This window comes from Penaeus vannamei, chromosome 1 (genome assembly GCF_042767895.1).
Source record: "Penaeus vannamei isolate JL-2024 chromosome 1, ASM4276789v1, whole genome shotgun sequence".
Lineage (NCBI taxonomy): Eukaryota > Metazoa > Arthropoda > Malacostraca > Decapoda > Penaeidae > Penaeus > Penaeus vannamei.
Genome location: NC_091549.1, coordinates 46,088,282 through 46,110,781, shown reverse-complemented (window position 1 = coordinate 46,110,781; position 22,500 = coordinate 46,088,282). Strand labels below are relative to the sequence as shown.

At 38.4% G+C, this 22,500-nt stretch overlaps 1 protein-coding gene across 1 annotated transcript in view; it reads right to left on the bottom strand.

The window, feature by feature from the left end:
• The window catches only part of LOC113816102 (small subunit processome component 20 homolog), a 25,516-nt gene that overhangs the window by 2,101 nt on the left and 915 nt on the right, over positions 1-22,500 (bottom strand). Inside the window, exons 2-3 of the mRNA XM_070123703.1 lie at positions 11,549-11,767; positions 1-7,047 (exon numbers count right to left, since the gene is read on the bottom strand). The exon at positions 1-7,047 is cut by the window's left edge and continues 2,101 nt beyond it. Of these exons, the coding sequence (XP_069979804.1) occupies positions 1-7,047; positions 11,549-11,752 (7,251 nt within the window). The 5' untranslated portion in view covers positions 11,753-11,767. The remainder of the gene's footprint in view (positions 7,048-11,548; positions 11,768-22,500) is intronic.

Below are 22,500 nucleotides of genomic sequence, written 5' to 3'. Positions count from 1 at the left end.
TTTCTCTTTACTTCTTTTAAACATAGTTTTAAGTGCTTTATGCAACAAAGTCTTATTCTCTTGTGATTCTTCAACTATAAGCTGTTTAGAGAAAGTAAACCACATATTTGTCTCTAACTTTTTACTAAAAAGTTTTGCTGGAAAGTTACTAATTATATTGTTCATCATGATACTGGCAGATAGCCTACCATCTAGTTCTGAGTAAGATATATTTCCAAGGTAAAAAGTAATGTTCTCCTCTATCATTTTAGGCTTCATTGGATAAGTGAGCAAATAGGTGTAAAATGTTGTGCGTGCCTGTGTTAATGCATTTAACCCACCACATGTTATACTCATTTTCTGAACCGTTTTCATCAACTTATGCAACTCAAGTGCATTAATTTTGCGTGCAATTATTGATTGCAAAACAACAAAAGCAGTTTGCTGCTGATTGCGGTCTTGTATATTACCATTTAAATACTGTAACATAATCCTCAGCTCCTCCTCATTCAGCAAGTACGAGTCAACAGACTTCACAATATGAGCAAGAGATTTGAATGATAATTGGACAAGGTCATAAATCTTTCCTTTGGCAAGTTCTGGGGAGGAGAACTTATGCAGTATTAAAAACATCTGTTCACATATGCTTTTCAAATCTGTCTGCAGAGAAGGAAGTGGAAATTTGATCATCATACTGATGCATCTAAGAGCATACACACATATCTCTGGATATTCTGAATCAATACACTTTGATAACACCTTAAGGAATGGATCCAACAACATGGCATGTTCTTTATCTTCTGATACGAATTTGCCCTTTTTCAGCAGACCAGCAAGAAACTGCACTGCAAATTCAATAAGGACATGGGCGGTTGCTTTAAATGATGTCTTGGGATTAAGTCGAGCTTTCTTGGGTTCTGGTTCTAAGATGAAGGAATCTATCTGCTGTTGGCCTTTCTTCTCAGATGGCTTCTTTTCTTCTTTCTCTGTTGTTAGGGTTAGTATTCTCTCGTTCAGCATGCCATAAATGAACACTGACTTCTGAGTGATGGAGATGTTTTCATTGCGCTCTAATCCACTGCATATTTCAGACAAGCAACGCACCATTTTGTTTACAACTTTCTTATCTTGTGTCAAAGTGAGCACCTCTTTTAATGGTACAATGATTTCCTGAAGACATTCAGCAGATATGAATTCTGCAGTGAATGCCAAAATTACATAGCTCTTATCACCACGTGATTCCTTCACCTTCCTGGTAATCTCACTGACCTCCTTCTCCTCTGCTTGCAGCCCAAGAATATCTTCTTTACAGATTTCTATCATATCTGTCAGACAGACATTGATATCTCTGGAAGTCAGCAATGGTCGGAGTTGGGAAAGAATAGCATGTAGTGTATAAACTAATACGTGTGCTTGATAACCTCGAGTCAAAATGCTACGCAAATCTCTAACTACCCACAGCAAGTAACTCCCTCCAATTTCCACCATGATCTTGACAAGCATGCTGCGGGCTTCATCTCTTATGCTCTCTGCTCTAGACTTCAAAAAGTGAATCACCTTCATTAACACACTGTTTACATTAGCATCCAGCATTTTCTGAGGAAGTTTCTTAAGGAGCTTTACCAAGGCAAAAGCCAGAGGAATACGTTTAATGTCCTCATCTTCTGGATATTTGCTTTTATTAACCTTGTGTTCCATGTCAGCTTTACTTCGTGCTGCCAACATCTTTTGGAGTTGTGGAATAAACACACCAACTAAGGCTTCATACACTCGTTGTCCCTTGCTAAAGTTGGCTTGTTGTTCAATTTCTTTTTCCAATTCCTCTTCTTCTTCATCATCTGCAACCTCTTCCTCTGCCTCTTCCTTTCTAAGACCTTCTTCCACTTCCTCTTTCTTGGCCGTCAAATTTTCCTCTTCTTTCTCTACAAACTCTTCCTCTTCCATTTCTGCCTGAACATCCACTGTACCTACAGGAGTGGCAGTAGTAGCTACTGATTTAGAGTTGTCATTCCTTGTTTTGTCCTCAACAACTGGTATTTCTACTTCTTCATGGAATCCATCAAGAACTGATTCTAAAACTCTTACAGCTTGCTTTAGATATTTCAATTCCTGCTTGGATAACATATTTATGTAATATTTCAATAATTTTTGATATGAGTACCATGGCATTTTCTTGGCTAAACTCCCTAAGCAACTAATGGAACTTGTTATCAAATAGTCATCTTTAATAAATGCCTCTTGGAATAAGTATGATGTAACCAATGGCAAAAGGTAGCCATCGACTGATGAAGATACCAGTGAAATCTCTCCACTGTCAAGCTTCTCTGAGAGCTTTGCCATTGCACGTGCCCTTCTGTGCCTTTGGATGTGGCCCATGTTGCAAAAGAAGTCCATATCTGTTTCAGCTTCATTGACTAGCTTATAAAGATCTTGAAGTCTCTCTACTTGATCATGGCACTTCAAGATTAACTGTCTCAGTAAAGATATAACCTCTATCCTGACTTTTTCTTTCTTACTGTGTAATCCTTTTCTGATCTCCGTCAGGAAATTATTTGTCACTATCAGTTGAAATTCATTTTTATATTTAGGCTGGAGTCTCACTAACATGTCTATCATTTGACATAACGTAAAGCTTGACATATCTTGCAGTGATGAATCTTCAACCTGACGTATTAAGTACATGCTGTTAAAAAGGAAGAGCTGACAGTACTCGACATCGATTACCTCTGTGGTTGCACAATACTTCTTGAAATGGTCATGGGCAGTCAGTCTTCTCTCATAGTCAACCTCTTCAACCATTTTGGGGTTCCAGGAATTAAGATCCTCTGCCATCTCTGCAAGTTCTTTAAACTTTGGATTAGACGAGGCTATTACTGAAACCACATTACAAAGTGCATCTCTTGCATCCCGACTGCCCATGGTTCCAAACTGAGAAATGAATGGTGCTAGATATTCTGCTGAATTGTCTACTACCTGCAAAAGGTGACTGCACATTGTGAGCAACTCTGGAACCTTTTCAATCTTTTCTACATTTTTCTTGACAATAAGAGGTGCAATCAGACTTAAAAGATCACTGCTGTTTTCTTTGTTTGTGACCCACTCTGAGAGATTTGTGAGAATAGTCAGGTCACGCTCTTTTACCAATTGGTTCTTGCTCAATTTAGTTACCATGTTCTTCATGCTTTTCAAGAGGCCTTCCATGTGAGGCACAAGCATTGCTGTGCCAAAATTCTGCTCATGTGTCCCATCTCGTGATTGCAACCTTTTGACTGGAATGACTGGTGAACAAGGAATTGGCAATGGTTTCTTTCCCTCCATGTATGCCTCTTCTTCAACATCTTCAAAATCCTGAAGGTTAATAAGATTTCCAACCATATCTAAAATAACATTTGCCACAGAGGGTTTGCATTTTTCATGGTTTAGAAGCTTTATAACATATGGTAATGGAGTTAAGGTATGATCTTCTTTGTGACATTTAGTAAGTAATGGAAAATATCTTGGATTCTCTCCCCAGCATTTGAAGAGAATAAGTAAGGTTGAAGGTGAACTTATACCTTCATCAGGCAGACGCTTCAAATTGGGCCACACAACTGCCTCAAACACAGCATTTATTTCATTCTCTGACCAGCTGTAGTTTTCAAATTTCTTAAAGAAAGCTATAAGTCGCCGATGTGAATCCTGACGCAGGTGTTTCAAGAGCGAAACAGATCTGTCTCCAATCTCCGTACGTTGCACAAGAAGTGTTGTTGCTAGGTTTGCTATGAACAGTATCACCTTTAAAAGAATGGGCAATATTTCCATGAGTAGATTGCCCATTTTGCTAATAATATTGTCCAATGTGGTTAGAGCACCTCGCAGCCTCCCCAGTGGCACCACCTTTGTGATGTCGAGAGTTTGCTTGGTTCTTTCTACCATGGAAAGAGCATCTCCCTCTATATGACTCAACAGAACATCAAAAGCCAAATCGAGGAATATCCTTAATTCACTTTCCCTCGCACCAGCCAAGTACCTTAATATCACACCCTTTCGAATCAAAATTTTACCCTTGCCAGATGTGCCTGTTCCAGCCTTTGAATGCATCTTACCAAAGAGAATCCTCATGAGATAAGGCATCATATCTTCACGATGCTCCTCTAAAATAGACTGTTCTGAGCCATCTAAACTGAAGAGCGTGATGGCATTCTTAAAGGATTTGTCATCTATAATCTTGTACAAAAACTCTGTATAGGGCACAAGATATGGGTAATTGTAAGTCATTATGCAGTTGAGGGCCCTTCTCTGAACTGAAGGTGCTGGATGTGTAAGAAACTCCTTGTACATGTCTTCTAACTTCTTTGTCTGAGACAACTTTCTTGGGTTATGGAACTTAGAAAGAACTGTCAATTGCTCACCTAGAGATTTCAGTGGTGCCTTCCGTGAGCGCACCTCTGATTCTAGCTCGTCATCTAATGCGGAATCATTAATTTTGTCTTCAATACTGGTTAAGGCATCCAAATCACTTTCATTCATGCTTATCTCTCCTTCCAATTGTGTAGTTTCTTCTCTTTTTCTCTTGCTAATGTCTTGGGTGGGAGCTACATTAAAATCAACAGGAAAGAGTTCATTGTGCAAGAAATCAAAGAAAAGTGGTACCAGATCCCTACTACGAGCCTCACACACATCAGGGAATTTCTCCATGCTCCTCCACATTAAGTCTCTGTAGTTCATGTGATCAGCTTTAATGACAACTTTTGAGTAGCTCTGATGACTTGACAAATGCTGCACAACTGTCTGGATAATTTCATTCTCAATTTCAAGATCATCATCAGGGTCCACTACCTTATTGAGTAATATCTGCTGACAGTTATGAGTTGCAATTTTCAGTTTTGCAAACCAAAGTTGCCAGAACGAATCCAAAGGAAGGGTATGTGCATAACTTGATATTCCTTTGAGACAAGGATTCCATAAATCCTTGTAGTTTACAAATAACTGACCAAGAAAGAAGAGCAAGGGAGCATGATCATAAGTGTCACACAAAGGTTTATGTAGCTTGACGAGGTCACCATTAATTGTGTCCAAGAAACGAACCCGATCCCTGAAAGAAAATGGTGTCACAGGTGTCATCTCAACCTTCAGCATTATTTGGAATATGTTCTCCACATTTTCCACATTCTCTGGTGGAGGAGGAAGTGTTACCGGAAACAGGGACAGGATGTGCGTCCCTAAGAGGCGCACTTGAGGGTTTGCAGAGGCAAGGACTGGTGCAAGTGAAGGATATATTCTTTTAAGGAAAGCTTCATTCATCATATCAGTTGCTTCCTCTCTGGATGCTATGGATAATTGTAGATCTATTGCTTTTAAGAAATGGACATTTTCCCTGTAATGAGGCTTTTGCACTAGTACATCCAATAAGGAACATTTGTTTAAGCATGCAAGAAACTCTTCACCACTAAGAACATGTGCCATCCCTTCAACAACCATTCCTACAAGAAACAGCAATCTTCTACTAGTTAAGGAAATATCATATTTGACATTTACATCAACCAAAATATCTGCAACTTTTGCCTTTTTCTTCCTAGGAGTCACATCTACAATAGGAGTAATTTTGCTTCCTACATCATTCAAATTCATAATTGATGTTTTCAGAATCTCTTGGAAGTGTGGCTTTAACCTCTCATGGTTTAATGGTGATATGTGAGGTAGACACACAAGTATTTGAAGTAACTCCTCCAAGTTGCTGAAGTCATCTTGAATTCCTTCTGATACTTTGTCTTCAATGTAAGATGGAATATTATTCTCAACAGATGTGTCCATTTTTGCCAATATTTGTGTGAAATCTATAGGGTATTTTTCCCAAGAACTTAAATCTAGGCCTGAATTACAAGGTACCTGTTTAGTCAAAATTATATCTGCAATGACAGAAACAACATCTTTGTGGACATCTGGGTCCTTCCTTGTGCTTATAACTGTACTCAGGTAATGTAGGAATATTGGGAGAATTTCTGTATCAAATCTCTCAAAGTCCACCATTTGCTTTACAAAAGAAAATTTAACTGAATGAGAGTACTGAGCCATGAATATTGAGGTTACTGTTTGATGGAGCATGGCATGTGTCAGTGGCTGGTGTCGAGATGTAAGCAAAACTGACACTATGTCGCACACAGTTGTGCCAATACTGTCAGGTAAGGGCATTTGGATTATGGCAGTACACTGATTCAAAGCATCATTCAAATCTGCAACCAAAGCACCTTTCTTGAATGAAACCAATTTCTGAATTATCTGAATAACAGCATGTAGATGATGGCAGCTGTCTGATGTTTGAGTGTGTGGAAGAATGGATTTCACCTGATCCCAGACTGTTGGCCACACTAGTTTTGAGTCTTCCTCCCAAGACACTTCCCACCTGGTAACTTTGTCAGGATGAGGTGTTGTGATGTAAAAGTTTAATGTCAGTATACCACTAGACACTGCCTGCAATGCTAGGTCTGGTGGTACATCTTCCCCGGCAAGCAGATTCAACAAATGATTTAGTACAACTGGAGTGGAACTATGTAAGCGCTGAACTACATCTGATTTCATCAATGCCGCAAACAACCTGCCTAGTCCCTCCACTTGGGTTTCATCTTTCTTCAGCTTCCTCAGAGCCATGCCCAAGAAATTTTCCATTTTGGGAGCCTTTCTCACTAAAAATGCCAGACTCTGTGCAGCCAGCTCATTAATATACCATGGATGGGATTTGGAGAGCAGCCTTGCATAGTTATGTACATGATATAATTCAAATAGATCATTACGCAGGTACTTCTGAAGAACCACAAATAAGGAAACAATACACAAGAAAACTGACTCAATCTGTTCCGGTTCCTTGGTGGACAACTGTCGTATCAACAATGAAAGGAACTTATAAAAATGATGTTGGTAGAATTCCTGTGGGATGTCATTAGCAAAGGCAACCAGCAGATCCAACAGAGGCTGTAATGCTGGGGAGCTGAGAACCGCAAGGTGTTTCCCCAAACATGTAGCAATGTGCTTTTCATGGTGAACGAGTTGGGCGGTAGTCACAATGCTGTATTTCAGATCCTCTCGGAAGGCCTGTAAATGCAAAGAAAGTTAAGATATATATATATATCTTTTTGTGAATGCTGTACAAAAACATTTCTTAAAATATTACTGTAAGCACGTTCTTCAGTTTAATCTATAAAGGATAAGTAAATAAATAAAGACAGCAATATCACTAATTATCACGTGATGCAACAACTCAGATGACTTGTGTTAAGCACTTGCATTTACAAACTCATGAATGAAATTAGTATCACCTCCTAGCCTGAGGTAATACTGATGTTGATAGATGTGATATTCCCCAGAATATACTTTGTAAAACTTGGGACTGCATCTACTCTATCTCAACTCAGTACTCTCTCTTTCTCTGTATTCACCTATCTATTTTGCAGTTGAGTGCATTCCCCCTTTATTCTATTGTAGTGTAAGAACATCCCACGCGCTGAATTTTTATCTCTTAGTATATATATTTATACATTATATATATAAGTCATACTTTACCTCTTAAACTATATATATATATATAAGTTCATATATTTTACTGTATATGTGTATGTAACAAAATATATATGTGTATGTAACGTATATATATATGTGTATATATATGTATATATATATATATGTATATATATATGTATATATATATGTACATATGTGTGTGTATATATATGTGGCTTATGCTTTTTTTGTCTCGCCTTGTATAAACGCACATATGTGTATATATACTTTTATATGTGTCTTATATACTTTTATGTATATGTGTGGCATAATGTATATATGTAAAACATGTATATGTATAGCCTTTGCTCTGTTGTGTGTGCATGTAAATATGTGTGTGTGTGTCGCACATGTGTGTGTGTATGTCTTTTTGCTCCTGTGTGTGTGTGTATAAACTTTTTATATATATGTGTCTCGTAGCTATCTTAGTAAGAAAAATAATGTGTGTGTGTGTTAAACATATGTGTATATGGCTTTCATGTATGTGTGTGTGTATATGTATGTATGTGTGTGTGTGTAAATATAACCTGTCTTTTTTTTATATCTTGTGTCTCTTTTTATCTTATATGTATGTGCTTTTACTCTCTCTCTTTTTACTCTTCTATCTCTCTCACCCCCTCTCTCATAACAATATTTTATATATATGCTTTTTCATCTCTCTCCTTTATATATATATATAAACTTTTATATATATCTCTCTTTACTCTATATATATATATATATATATATATATATATACTTTATATATACATATATACTTTACTCTCTCTCTCTCACTTTTTATATATATATATGCTTTATATATATCGCCCCCTCTCATATATATATAAACTATATATATATATATATATATATCTCTTCCCTTTATCTCTCTGTCTTTCTCTCTCTCTCTTTCTCTCTCTCTCTCACCTACTCTCTCTCTCATATACTTACCCCACAGGCTATCTTTCGTTTATATACTGCATTGCTCTTTGCGTTCTCTCACCCCACCTTCTCTTTCGTTCTCTCCACCCCCCCCCTCTCTCTCTTGCTCTTGCCCCCTCTGTCACATTCATATCATCTCTGTTTCTGTGTATTATCTTTTTGTCTGTCTCTCTATTAGCGCATCTTGTGATCTTTCTCAAGCTGTGCCTCAGCTGTCTCTCAGCCTTCGCCTCCTCTCTCGGCTTTCTCCGCATCTCTCTGTCATTGCCCTTTTACCTCTCTCTCTCTTTCTTCTTTCTCTCACTCTCTTGCTTCCCTCTGCTCTCTCTCTCTTTCCCCCTCTCTCTCTCTCTCTCTCTCTCTCTCTCTCTCTCTCTCTCTCTCTCTCTCTCTCTCTCTCTCTATATATATATATATATATATATATATATGCCCTCACTCTTTCTTTCTCTCTCTCTTTCACTTTCCTCTCGCTCTCTCTCTCTCGCCTCTCTCTTTCTTTCTCTCTCTCACCCCTCCTCCCTCTCGCTTCACCTTTCTCTCTCTGCACCCCTCCTCTCTTTCAATTTCTCTCTCTCAGCCCTCTCTCATCTCTTGTCTCTTTCTCTCTCTCACCCCCTCCCTCTTTCTATCTCTCTCTCCACCCCTTCTCTCTCTTCTTTCTCTCTCACCCTGCCCCCACTCCCTCTCTCTTTCTTTCTCTCTCACCCCTACTCCCTCTTTCCTTTCTCTCACCCCCCCCCTCCCTCTTTCTTTCTCACCCCCTTCCCTCCTTTCTTTCTTTCTCACCCAACCCCCTCCCTTTCTTTCTGTCCCACCTCACTCTTCTTTCTCACACCCCCTTCCCTCTTTCTTTCTTTCTCACCCCCCTCCCTCTTTCTTTCTTTCTCACCCCCACCTCCCTCTTTCTTTCTTTTCTCACCCCCCTCCCTCTTTCACCCCCTTCTTCTTCTTCCTCTTCTACCCATCTCTTTCCCATCTCTCTCTCTCTCTCTCTCTCTCTCTCTCTCTCTCTCTCTCTCGCTCTCTGGCTCTCGGCTCTCTCTCTCGCTCTCTCGCTCTGCTCGCTCCTCTCCCCCCCCCTCGAATGATTCAAACAGTCAGCCTTGTGCTTGTCTTTTAGTATATTCATTACCCCCCCCCCCATTTGTGGACTATGGGGAAATGGACAAGGCTCCAATCAGTTCAGTTATCCATTCATTATATATATGTGCATCGATAATTCTTATATATTTTATCAAATATTCTTGTTTAATATTATGTGTGCATGATTTAATCCCTTGGATTTGGATGCTCCACTGCAAGCATGTGGCCCAAAACAAGGGCATTAGACTTATTTGAGCAGTCACTCGGGGGTGTGGCTTGCAGTTAAGATGCACATAAATACCCATGTGCTGTGACACAACTCCATGCCTCCACTTTCAAATGTTATTTTCTCTTTTTCTGCATAAGCATTTTTAGCAATCTTATCATTTTCTAATGTCTATATTTGTCATTTGATTTAATTTTTCCAGATGGTTTCCATGCACAGACCATATTCATATTCATATTCATATCTCTCCAGGTAGTCCATATCCATATCATCTCTCTAGATAGTCCATAACTCCATGCAAAGATAATAACAATAAGTAACATTTTGTTGTTTGTGTAATTTTAAATATTTTTTGTAATATTCAATTTTCCATAATATAACCTGCACGGCCAGTCATGGTAGGAAAGAATTGGATTCTGGTTGTGCGTCCTTCCTGGAGCTAGTTATGGCTCGCAGATGAGTACATTCCACGATCAATGGAAAACAATGCAAAGGCCCAATAAATCTAAACATCCTCCAATACAATTGCACATTAGTGACACAACCCTTTGAGGTTGACATGACATGAACATGCTATTATAGGAAAATGACAATCTGAAGGGCTGGGTTATAAGAACATGCTGTCGTGAGACATTCGGCTTAAATGGAAATGACTTGCCACCGGTGCTCCAAGTTCTTGGAAGTTACATAGGCTCAACGGGAATTTAGGAAGGGGCTCTTACATTATTGGTAATCCAAGATCCAAGATCACTTGATCCATGGAGGACAATACTTTCATGCTCAGGATTCTATTTCTACCCACCATGCCTGGTGGGGTAGGTTGTATTTCAGAAAATTGAATATTAAGGAAAAAAAGACAAACTGAAAATTCACAAATACCAAAACATTACTTATTGCTTTTATTCATGCACTGAGTTATGGACTACTGAGAGTGATGATGTAGGGTCTGTGGAAAAAAAACAGCCTAATACCATCTCGATACTACAAATCAAATGACAAATACAGACATTGGAAAATGGCAAAAAAAAAAAAATAATGCTTATACAGAAAGAGAGATAATAACATTCCAAAGTGGAGGCAAGGAGTCTTGACACCACTATGTGCACTTGCTCTTCATGCTACACACCCGTGAAAGTGGCCTCTCATGTAAGCCTAATGTTTGGGTTCTGGGTCATGTGTGGGCAGTGAAGCACCCAGATCAAAGTTAAATAATCTTTTTTGATACATAACATTACTATATTTTGTAAATATTTCAAGTAAAATCAAATTTCTAACAAAAAATTATTTACTATAATAATTTTTAATGTGAATTTTCCATGGCAATTTCTTTCAAGACTTATTTCTTACCAAACCTGATTGCATGCATCCTAATGAATCACTAAACAGCATAGAAAAAATTCAATGATCATTCAAGTACATATTTCATACACTATGGAAATTCAATTTAAGGGAAAAGAAAAATTCAGTCCTTCAAAAAAGATACCCATAATTAGGGCTTTAACAATCTTAACCTTTTGGTTATGGTTACACAGGATAGGTTAAGTAGGCCTAGTAACTAACTTACTGGTAAATAAATGCTTGTGAAGTCAAAGAATACAAATTTACAGTTAACATGCACTCTTGGAATCAGTGGGGTAAAATTACCTACCATAAATAAATCACAAAATACTTATATGACACAAGAGAGAGAGAAGTGAGAAAGAGTAGGACAGGAAGAGCAAAAAGGGCAGAAGGAAGGGGGAAGAGGATAGAGGAAAGCAGAGAAGTACTGAGATTTGGGCCAGAGGGACTTGGGTATACCTGGAAAGCTTCAGTGAGATTTAATTCCTTGCACTTCAAGAAGGTCTGGTGAAACACAGAAGTCTGGTCTGTGTCTGCACTTTGTGCTCGCTGCAGGAGGAATTTCCTAGCACTGACACGGAGTCCTCGCACCTTCTCATTAAACTTCTTAAACGTGAAGGTGTTGGTGGCTTTGTGAGCCTGGCGATTAGGCTTCTCCTTCATCTTTGTGGGTCTTTACTGCAAGATAAAATGTGAAACATTGGTTTTATTTCTTTCTCTGTAATATTATGCTTCATAAAGAACAGAGAGGAGGAGGAGGAGGAGGAGAAGAAAGCCAGCTCAAATGAAGATGTCAAAATTAATTTCAATTGGTTTTCCCTAAACTTAACGTGCAGTAATAGAATTAGGCTATAATACTAAATGAATGAAAAAAAGAAAAGGAAAACTTAAGCTATGCTAATAATTACACATATAAGACTCTAAGGGGAAGGGGGGGTTACTTTGGGTTTACGTGGTCAAAAATGAGTTATTGTTACAGTTTCGTATATGAGTGTAGAATTACCCATACAAACGTAAACTCAATGACAAATTAGATAGTGCATAAGGCAAGAACCTCAGCCCTCCCTGTTGCTGTCAGCAATTTTGTGTGTGTGTGTGAGTGTGTGTGTGTGTGTGTGTGTGTGTGTGTGTGTGTGTGTGTGTGTGTGTGTGTGTGTGTGTGTGTGTGTGTGTGTGTGTGTGTGTGTGTGTGTGTGTGAGAATCAAATTTACCGATGCTGTGATGTACTAACCCTTGAGAGAAATCTAACTGAAATGTTTCAATCCTTACTCATACGGCTACTTGTAAACATTAGTGCTTTGTCCCCAGTATATGTACAGATCACCTCGTAAGCTACAACATATTACCAGGGAGTCTCGATGGAAACAAAACTTATGTTTTTTTGTTTTTTTTTAAAGACATGCTTCACAAAATATTTTGTCATAAATCACTGATATAATTTTTTTTGATATTGGTATAAAAGTGTTCTTTGAACATTCACAATCTCATATCTATGAGTAATATCATAATCAAATACCGTATACACAATTACAACATGCAAAGGCCACATAGGTGTACCTGGGCGCTCATTAGCAGTGTACCTACCTAGGTGTTTAGCGGGTCTCGCGTTCACTGTCCAGGAACTATCCATGGTTGGCTTTTCTTACTCGTTTGGTAGTTTCCTCATTCATGTAACTATACTATATGCTAGCCAACTCAATTTGACCCAAAATTTTTTACTCACTCGGGATGGTCCCCTTAAAACAAATAAATGTGCTAGACATCAAAGGTCATAGAGCACTATGGTAAAGTATTGTGTTGGAAAGGGTAAAGAGAAGTTAAAGATTAGGATAAAATGTGTTATGTGACAAAGATTAGGGAGCGTTATAGGATAGTATGGTTGTGAAAAGGGAATAGAGGGGAGTAAGTGAACTAGAGCAGAGATTAGAAAGGGGAGGGTTAAGGGGGTAGGGCAATTACATGAATTATAGTGTATCTGTCACCGGGGAAGGTAAAGGAATAATGTTCAAGGAAAACAGAGATGGCTGTTGGAAAAGTAGGAGATGAATCCAGGGAGAGGGGGGGGGTGTTAGATGTCAAAGATTAGAGGGTGTTATAGGAAAGTGGGAAAAGGGAAAAGAGGGAAGTAAATGAAGTAGGGCAGGGATTAGTAAAATGGGAAAGTGAATTGCATTGTATCTATGACTGGGGAAGGAACAGGGACACTGTTCAAGGAAAACAGAGGTAGCTGTTGGAGAAGTAGGAGAAGAAGAATCCAGGGGGATTAGACAAGGGGACAAGGGAAGGTGATGAAGTATCAGGAAGAATGTCTGGAGGAGAGGGGTCTGGAGGAGGACATTGTTGTGATAGAGGGGATTCGTGCGAGTATTCACGTGGGAACGGTACAGAGGGTGGGGTATGTTGGGAGGGTGTAAGAGGAAAGGGGGTGGAGGGAACTTGAGGAGGAGGATCGATATCTGCAATTACTTTAAATGTAGAAGGAGTAGGAACAGATGGATTGGGAGGTGGATGAGGGAGTGAAGTGTTACCTTGGGTCATGCCTTCAAGGGTTTCGGGAGTTGGGTGAAGAGAACTGAGAAACAAAGGTTCTCCTAAGAGGAGAAGAGGAGACAGATATCTGAGGAATAGAAGATGAGGAAGGTGTAGGCGGATGTACAAGGAGAGGGTGGAGTGCAACATTTAGGCTGCCTGGTGTGACAAATAAAGTGAGGAGGAAGGGTTGGTATTGGAGATGTGGTAGAGTATCTGCATTTAGAATGGAAAACAAATTTGACTGGGGGATAAGGTGAGTAGGCATAGGATGGTTTAGGGTATAGAGAAGAAATACTGAGGGAGATGCAAAAACATCTTGTGAAGATGGTGGGGGAGCAGAGCAAAGGACTGTTTTGGGTGAGTCAGATATTTTGGGATGGAGTGGTTGAAAATGAGTTATGGTCAGTTTCAAATTCATATATGAGTGTAAAATTGATATGATGCATTGTATTATGCCATTACCTATTGAACTGGATCACAGGAAGATAAAAGTGTCTTATTATAATAATTTCTTCTCAAAGTGAAAGATTTATGATATGAAAACTGAAGAAAAACAAAAAATCATTACACGACTTTTCAAATTTCTTTCCCATAAAATAAAGTATATATGATTCAATTTTGACATATTCATCATACAAGTATGTTTAGGATTCGATGATATTACATGATCAGTTACACATCTGTATCTCTAAAAATGACAGCTGACAGAGTTCCAAGCATCACCACTGCTTTAAACTTTTCTAATTGCAATAATTTTATGTATGCATTTTCATTTGAAATTAAATAATTGAATAACCATTATTATGTCATTATAAATCCATTTTACGAAAAAAAAAAAAATAATAAATAAAGGTAAAGACAGTGTATGATATAATTTACTTGTGTAAACTCCTAAGATGGGGCTACAGATATCTGATACCTATTGTCACATCACAAGATGAAGCCTCCACAATAAATGAGCATAAGCGATTTGTATTTCAAAATATTTTTGATATATCAATGTTTTTTGAACAGTTATTTCTAATGAACAAGAAACAATTCATTGTCCCTCCATAAGAAGTACACTCCTCGTGACTAAACATTTATCTCTTGTTTCAAGGCGGAATCACGTAGTTTAGACAATGTGGAACAAGAGTAGACTGGAATAAAAACAAAATAAATAAATAAAATAAATCAATATGGATCTATTGGGTACATGCGCAAATACACATATACGTGTTCAAGTACATATACCTTTACAATAATTTACATGCATATACACATGTAAACGAATGTATACACAAATAAACATTAATAAAAAGGGTATAAAACAAGAAACAACCGATTTCATATAACGGTCATGTTGCCTTAGTTCTGGATTTGCCCCTTGTCACAGGAGTCATTTGTTTGTTAGTTTCTATAACTCAGAGACTAATGATCATAACTTTACGCAACAAATAGCATTTGAAAGATGAATGATAATAGCTTCTATGGCAATGGTAAAGATTCATAAAAAAAAAAAAAGAAGTTGAAAATTATTCTTTTCTACAGTCTTTCTTTCTGAAGAAACTAGATCCAATTTAAGAAATCTGCTGCATAGTTGTCTTAGGAATTCATTGATGTTCATTCACATTTTTTCTCATGACATAATTCATAATCTTCTGGGACAAGGGATCAACCCCACATGTGGAGAGAGAGAGAGAGAGAGAGAGAGAGAGAGAGAGAAAGTTTTTTTGCAGGGGACGTCGCCCCCATGTGGGAACCCCTGTAAATTTGGTATTAAAAGATGCAGAATATTAGAATATATCAAATATCCAAAAATCAAGAAAATCCAGGTCAGTTTTTTTCTTTAGAAATATTTATCAATATGTTCCCCCTAACCCATAATTCCGCCCCCTATTTATGGATGGTCCCCTCAATGCTCCAATTATGGGTAAAAAATCTTCATTATTGTTCATGGCGAGCCTGAATAAAATGGGAAAAAGAAACGGTCTATCCCTCAGGGTCCCCATAAGGGGTTAGGGCTGGGCAATTAAACTAGGAAATACCATGAGGCTGTTCATGCCTGACACAAAGACAAGCCTTTCATCCTTTTAGATTAATTAATAAACAATTGTAGAACATACAGAATGATAATAGTTTATGAAAAAAAATTAAAGTGCCACCTTCTTTCTATTCTGTACTGAGGCTGGCACAAATTTACTAGTACCTTATCCAAGTATCATCTACTAGAATTTTTGCCAAACCCACTTTCACCCTTTTTTTTTTTTTTTTTTCAGTATCACTTTCTTCACTTCCTTACAGCTACAGAATCTCCCTACAATTCTCTCTATCAGGAGTCAAGATGGGAGATTATTTTGTGAGAAACTTTCCCAAACTTTTTTTTTAGCTATAATATAACTTTGTAATAAGTTATCATTTTTGAAGAAAAAAAAAAAAAATCCTATGTAGGTGTTCATATTGATTTGATTATAGGACTGTTTTATCACTTTTACCCATCAAATTTTCTGGTAACCTTAATGGACTCTCCAATTATCAGAGACATGATTGTCCCTGTGATCATTTAAACACTGCTACAATTGGTTATTTCTTGTGATATCAAACGACTTGCCTTGCATATTGATAAGATGGTTTCAGATTTTATGCACCCATGAATCAGAACCTCCAACACACCCCTCTTCAGGGTTTCACATCCATTCAACATCAAGTAAATGCCTAATCTTGACCCAATGTGCTTGTTTCACAGGTGGATTCTGAGCTAATCTTATCAACGTCAACTTCATCATAAAGGCTGATGCTTCCCAAGCCACGACTTCCTAGGTCTTCCCATAGGCATCCTCAAGGCAGGATTGTCTCATAAATAGACAACCTGATAGGCAGGGTCTTTCACAGGGAAACGCAGTGCCCATATAGTCTGAATTTGCAGTCATGGATTATGCAAGGTCCCATGCCAGTCTCATGGTGTTGTCGTCTGTTGGACACATGGTACTGACAACTGTACCCCTTGATCCAAAGAAAGGAATTTGTTACAAAAGGCATCAACACATGACTCCAAGGCACTAGATAGCATACAGGTTTTGCTTCCATAGAGCAAAACTGGTAGTATTGAATGTCTTGAAGACACAAAAGTAATTCCTTTTGCATAAGTACTGGCACCACCATATACTCTTGTTAAATGAGGTCATGGCTCGTATTGCCAGACCAATCTGTCTACTGACTTCCTAGTCTGACAGCCAAGAGATATGGACTGCGTTAACAAGATGTGTAAAGCTCTCTGTGACTTCAACATCCTTGCCCCAAACCTGTATCTACTGTACAGGTTCTCTTAGTAGGCCCCTAAAATCCTCAATCTTAGTTTTGGTCAAGGAGAACTGTAAAACCAGGGGCTTCGCCTCATTGCTGAATGTATCAAGAGCCACCACCAAAGATTCCAGACACTCAGATAGCATTGCAACGTAGTCGACAAAGTCAAAGTCTGTGACCTTGATAATGCTGCATTGCTCCACACTGACTTTGTATAGTAGCTCTGCCCATTATCCAATCCATGTAAATGTTGAAAAGTGTTGGTGCAAGGCCACAGCCTTGCCTCACTCCTGAGTTAACAGGAAAAAAGACTGACAAGTCCTCACCAAACTTTACAGCCATTTCAGTACCAGTATAAAGGCTTGCTATTAATCCAATAATCCGTGTCGGAATTCCCCTAAGTCTCATGACAGCTTTCCACAATGGCTCAATATGCCAGGATATGATCTATTGTGGACTTGTCAGGAGTGAATCAAGACTGCTCCAGTCTTTGATGCCTTAGTAGGTGCTTACAGATCCTTTAAAAAAAAATGTGGACAAAAACCTTGCTTGGTATACTGAGCATTGTGATGTCACAATAGTTGCTACAGTCCCAACTTCCCTTTCCCATTCCAGTCAACTTTTCTTTTTTGCATTCTAATCATCTGACTCTTCATACTTATGTTAATATATGACTGGAATTCTTATAACTTACATATGTCTATTGCTTTACACTTTTTATTTTTTAGCAAATCAAGAGTATGTCAGGGTCCAGGCTGAGTTATTCTTTTCCGGAGGATAGTTGTGGGAGGTGCTTGGGCCGTTATCTGAGGATACCTCATGCTTTCCTATCTATCAGGTCTAGCATTGTCAATGATGTTGCTTATAACCAACTATTTGTTTTCATGAAGTGACCTCACCTGCTTGAAACATACAGTACAAGGTAAAGTTTCCCTGTAATGGATAGAACAAAGGAAAATACCATTTTTCATGTATGATATTTCCTTAGGGAGTGTTTTGAAACTACACTCACTGATAAATGAAATAATCTGCTAAGGCAAATAATATCGGTAATGAAGAAAATATTTTGCAACATATGGGAATACAGTGATAGGGTTGGGGTCAGGAAAAAGACCATGGGTTAGAAAGGACTTTGGTTGATACAGAAATGTTTGTGGATCCCAAGGGGTTTCAGGAGTAATAGGAACTAAGTGTTAAAGGGCTGTGTTCACTTCATTGCTAATAATTTTGTTTATATCAGTTATCGGGGAAAATAAAAGATTCATGCATATTACAATCTTTCAGTTTCACACTGCCATACAACCTTGCAATTATTTTTCTTTCTTTCAATTACCAATAATGTGATATACATGATTTGCTTGTCATTTTCTAAGTATTCATATGTTTACAAAATGACCTTAACATCCAAAATTAAGTTCCTATTCATCCAGCCATTCCTGGGAAATCCACAATCCTTGCCGCAAAAACCTTCCTAACCTGGGTGTTTTACCTGATTTATCTGATCCCCACCAGAATGTCAAATTTCCTGGACCCTCACCCAATTACCTTGGACTTAATCTCTACACAACATTTGTGGCAACCTATTTTCTTCAATTTCTGATGTTATTCTTTGCCTATGCACAATATTTCATGTATCAGTGAATAGTTTTTCTCTGATAATTAGAGTGCCATTACATTTTTCTGTAAAATTATACCATACATGTATTACATGTTGCACAAATTCCTTATTATCAATTTACAAAAGTAGACTAAAAGTCATTCTGTTTATTACAGGCAAATTTTACCCTGTAATACCTGGCTGTGGGAAACTGAAACTATACTGAAGTGATTAACCTGTAGCCGACGGGTGGTATTTACGTACATGCCATGGCTGTTGTGGACCAAAAAACGGATGGCATTATATAATGCCCATTCCCACACCACTGGCTCGTTGGACGGAGTTTGTTTTTCTCCAATAGAAGAGCTTCATTTATATGGTAAAGATTTTAGGCAATGGCACTCATAATGAAGGTAAACCTTCAAAATTATATTTTTATATATTATAGCAAAATAAAAGCTTTTATGTGCCAAATGTCACACACAAACTACCGATTGAGCTGGTCATAAACAGTAGAAACTGCCAGTGTGCACCAACAATCCCGTTATTACATCCCCTTGCCAAACATTTTTACTCATCAGCAATGGGTTAACTTGCAGAAATATACTTATCGTTTTGCCTCCTAAACCCCCTTTCAGAGATACCTGACTACACCCCACCTGATCTGCAAAACCTTTGGCTCGTATGTTCCAGCATGATAGAGCGTAGGCAATTATACTTTGGTGATGCATATTGATAATGTAGAGGGGGCTTTGCCCCCTATCCAACTTTCAGGAGGGAATTATGACCAGTATCTGGTGCAATTTTTTTGTTACTGTCATCATATTTTGCAAATGAAAGGCAAAACAATTTCTCTGGTATTTGTTACTGAGAGTGATGCACCCTCTAGAGACAAAGTCTCACTAAATATTGCTTATGTTTTCTGCAAGAAATCTAATGATTTCAGCAATTCTGGGTGTTGTTTCTCATGCAAATAAATCATTGAGTAGATCTGAGTACCATTTCCATTAACAATCTTAATTTGATAGTCACAACAGCAGGAGAAGGTATGAAATATATCATGGAAATTATGGGGTAAAACAGGCTGAAATAGCATTAATATAGACTAAAAATGCATAAACATGGCATGAAAAATGCTTAAATTAGTTTGTGTAACTCTACTGACACACCCACCAACTAAGAAAACCTATGGGCTGACGTGCCACCTTTAAAAAATCTTTACAGGCATCCAATCAATCTTTTGGTAAAATCTACAACCATAAGGCCACCAAAAGCTCCTTGTGTGATCCCCTTGGCCTATAGAGGAAACATCCTAACCCAAAAACCAACCTAACCTAACACCATGGTACATATTCCCTAACTTAACCTAACCTGGCCCCTCATGTTAGTATATGCATCTAGTCAGGGGGGTTTCACCCCTTGGACCCCCGTAATAGTGCATGCACTTCAACAGGGAGCTTTGCTCCCTGGACCACTGTGATAGTATATGTGCTTAACCAGGGGGGCTACTATGTCCCCTTGATTGCCATGGTAGTATATTTCACCTATCCAGGGGGCTAAGCCCCTGGATCCCCATGTTATTTACGCAATATGCACAATATAATAACCGTTTGGCTCATATGATTTCCCTTGCACAAACTGCTATGAAAGAAAAATGGGTTATTTCCTCGATTTTGACCATCAGGACTCCCAAGACAATACTTATATGATCAGATTTATTCTTGTGTGATTAGAACGAATCTAATGATAATTTCTGTCACAAACACAACCTACAATCTTCACCTCAGTAAATACAGCAAGACAGAGCTGTTTCCATACCATAAAGAATAAACTAAATACCTTTATATCCCGAGACACCAAACTTTCCTTTTTTTCTGTCTATTGTCTGGCAGGCTTGGTTTCAAATCACTTTTATTTAGCACTTGTGGTACTTGATCTGCTCAAGCAGTGATAGTTTCTAACATTCTCCTTCTGCATAGTTACTATTTTCTCTTAGAAATGACCCAGAATCAAAACAACACTGAAAATCAATAATTTCTCACCAGCCTTTAGCCTCTAGACAGTCTCTGTGGCAAAATACACATGTGCAAAACATTTTGTACTGAGTAGTGTAACTATCACAACATGTTAAAGATTAATAAAAATAAAAGAATGCATAAAATATATGTATTAGGAAAATCAGATGTTGAACATTACAGAATAATTGTCTACACAAGCACATAGTAATGCATGAACTAGTTGACAAATTACAGTGATGAGTTTGTGGGCATGGTAATGTTTTCCTTCGTGATGTAAACATGGTGAGGGACTTAAAGAAAGATGAGTTTATCTCCTGTTTTCTCTGTCATGTATCTCTTTCACATTCAATTTGTGCACCACCGGTTGGAAAATAAGCCTTTATCATGGATACACCATAATGAGCAACAACAATGCATGGGCTGTGACCTACGAATTGAACAGTGCGAGCAACACTGACAGTTTTTCATTTTTAATAACGATGTTCTGAAGTGACTTCATAACTAAGTGACTGTTATTCATGAATGATTTTAAATATGAACGGACTTTGTTTTGTTTTCATGTGTTAGTTATGCTGGGATTCAAACATCTGCGAGAATGAAAATTGGGGGTGAACAAAAATGATCATAACTGTGACTCAAGAGTGGCATCAGTACAGCCATTAGCACATTTTCCAACCTTGTCTGCACCTTTTGCCATAGACGAAGTGTCTCAGTTTAAGTCAAAGTAATCATTCCATACCTTTTTTTTCTTTTTTTTTTAACGTAACCATGATTGTCATCCACTGTTAATTTTCCAAAAAGTGTCTAAGATTTTTACATTCTATCGGATGGCAAGGTCAGATTCTTAAAAGAAAAATCATCCATATATTCACAGCAGCAGAGCATATGATTGACCTGTATACAGAAATGGGCAGTGTCAAGTTGGTCTGACACTCTCTCCTGCCATGAATACGTGGAGGATTCTTTGTTTCTCTGGACGGGGATGGAGGAGGGGGGTGGCAATAAAATAACTGATTCCAAGTATAATTTCTGGAATTATTGGAAAACAGGATCACTAAAGAATTGATCAAAACTAACCTTACAGCCTTAAGTCTCATACCTATGACCGACATGTTGGACCACCTGATGCCGAGTCTCTCTGACGCTCTCTCCCAGGAGGGGAGGGCGCAGGGGGCATATAGTGACTTCATTGATACTGTGATTACAGCAGAGATCAAGAATTCCACACTGCACAAGCATGATATCAAGTGTGGTGCCATTCTGATATTAAAAAGACATTCTAGCCATTAAAATCAACTGAACCAAAACAATAGAAGGTAAATTTGAAAATGCAACCCCACACCATTTTTTGGGTGAACAGAATAATTTTCCAATAGCTTTCGTTGTTTTTCGAACGAATCTAGCACTTATTCCCTTTGCAAATGAAGCATAAGTACGATATCGGTCTTGATATCTGGGGAGGGCATGAGAGGCCTACATATCTGGGAATTTCAAGAAGTATTGGTAGAATACAAGTAAGCATAGTATATTAACATATTTCCGGGTTATACAGGGGGCTGCGCCCCTTTAAACACCCTTTCAGGGGGGCTGCCACCCCCCCTAACCTCCGCCTGGTCTACAAAATCTTCACCTCGTACGTTCTGGCAGGATAGAGTCCAGGCAAACCAGGTATCTGAGACATTTTCAATAGATATTGGGGGCTTCGGCCCCTTATACCCCCTTTCAGGGGGGCTGTCGCCTCCCAACCCTGCCTGGTCTGCAAAATCTTCACCCCTTATATTCCGCCAGGAGAGGGCCCAGACCCAGGAACAGTTTTAACCTCATCTTACCCTCAGCCTTAACTCCACGGGTCACTGGGATCGTCAGGGTATTCCAGGTTGTTGTTGGTGGGAATTGCATTCACTTACATCAAAGTTACACTGCTTTCTTCATTTTGTTTTTTGAATCCTTTTCCATGCACCACTGGTGTCTGTCATTTTTG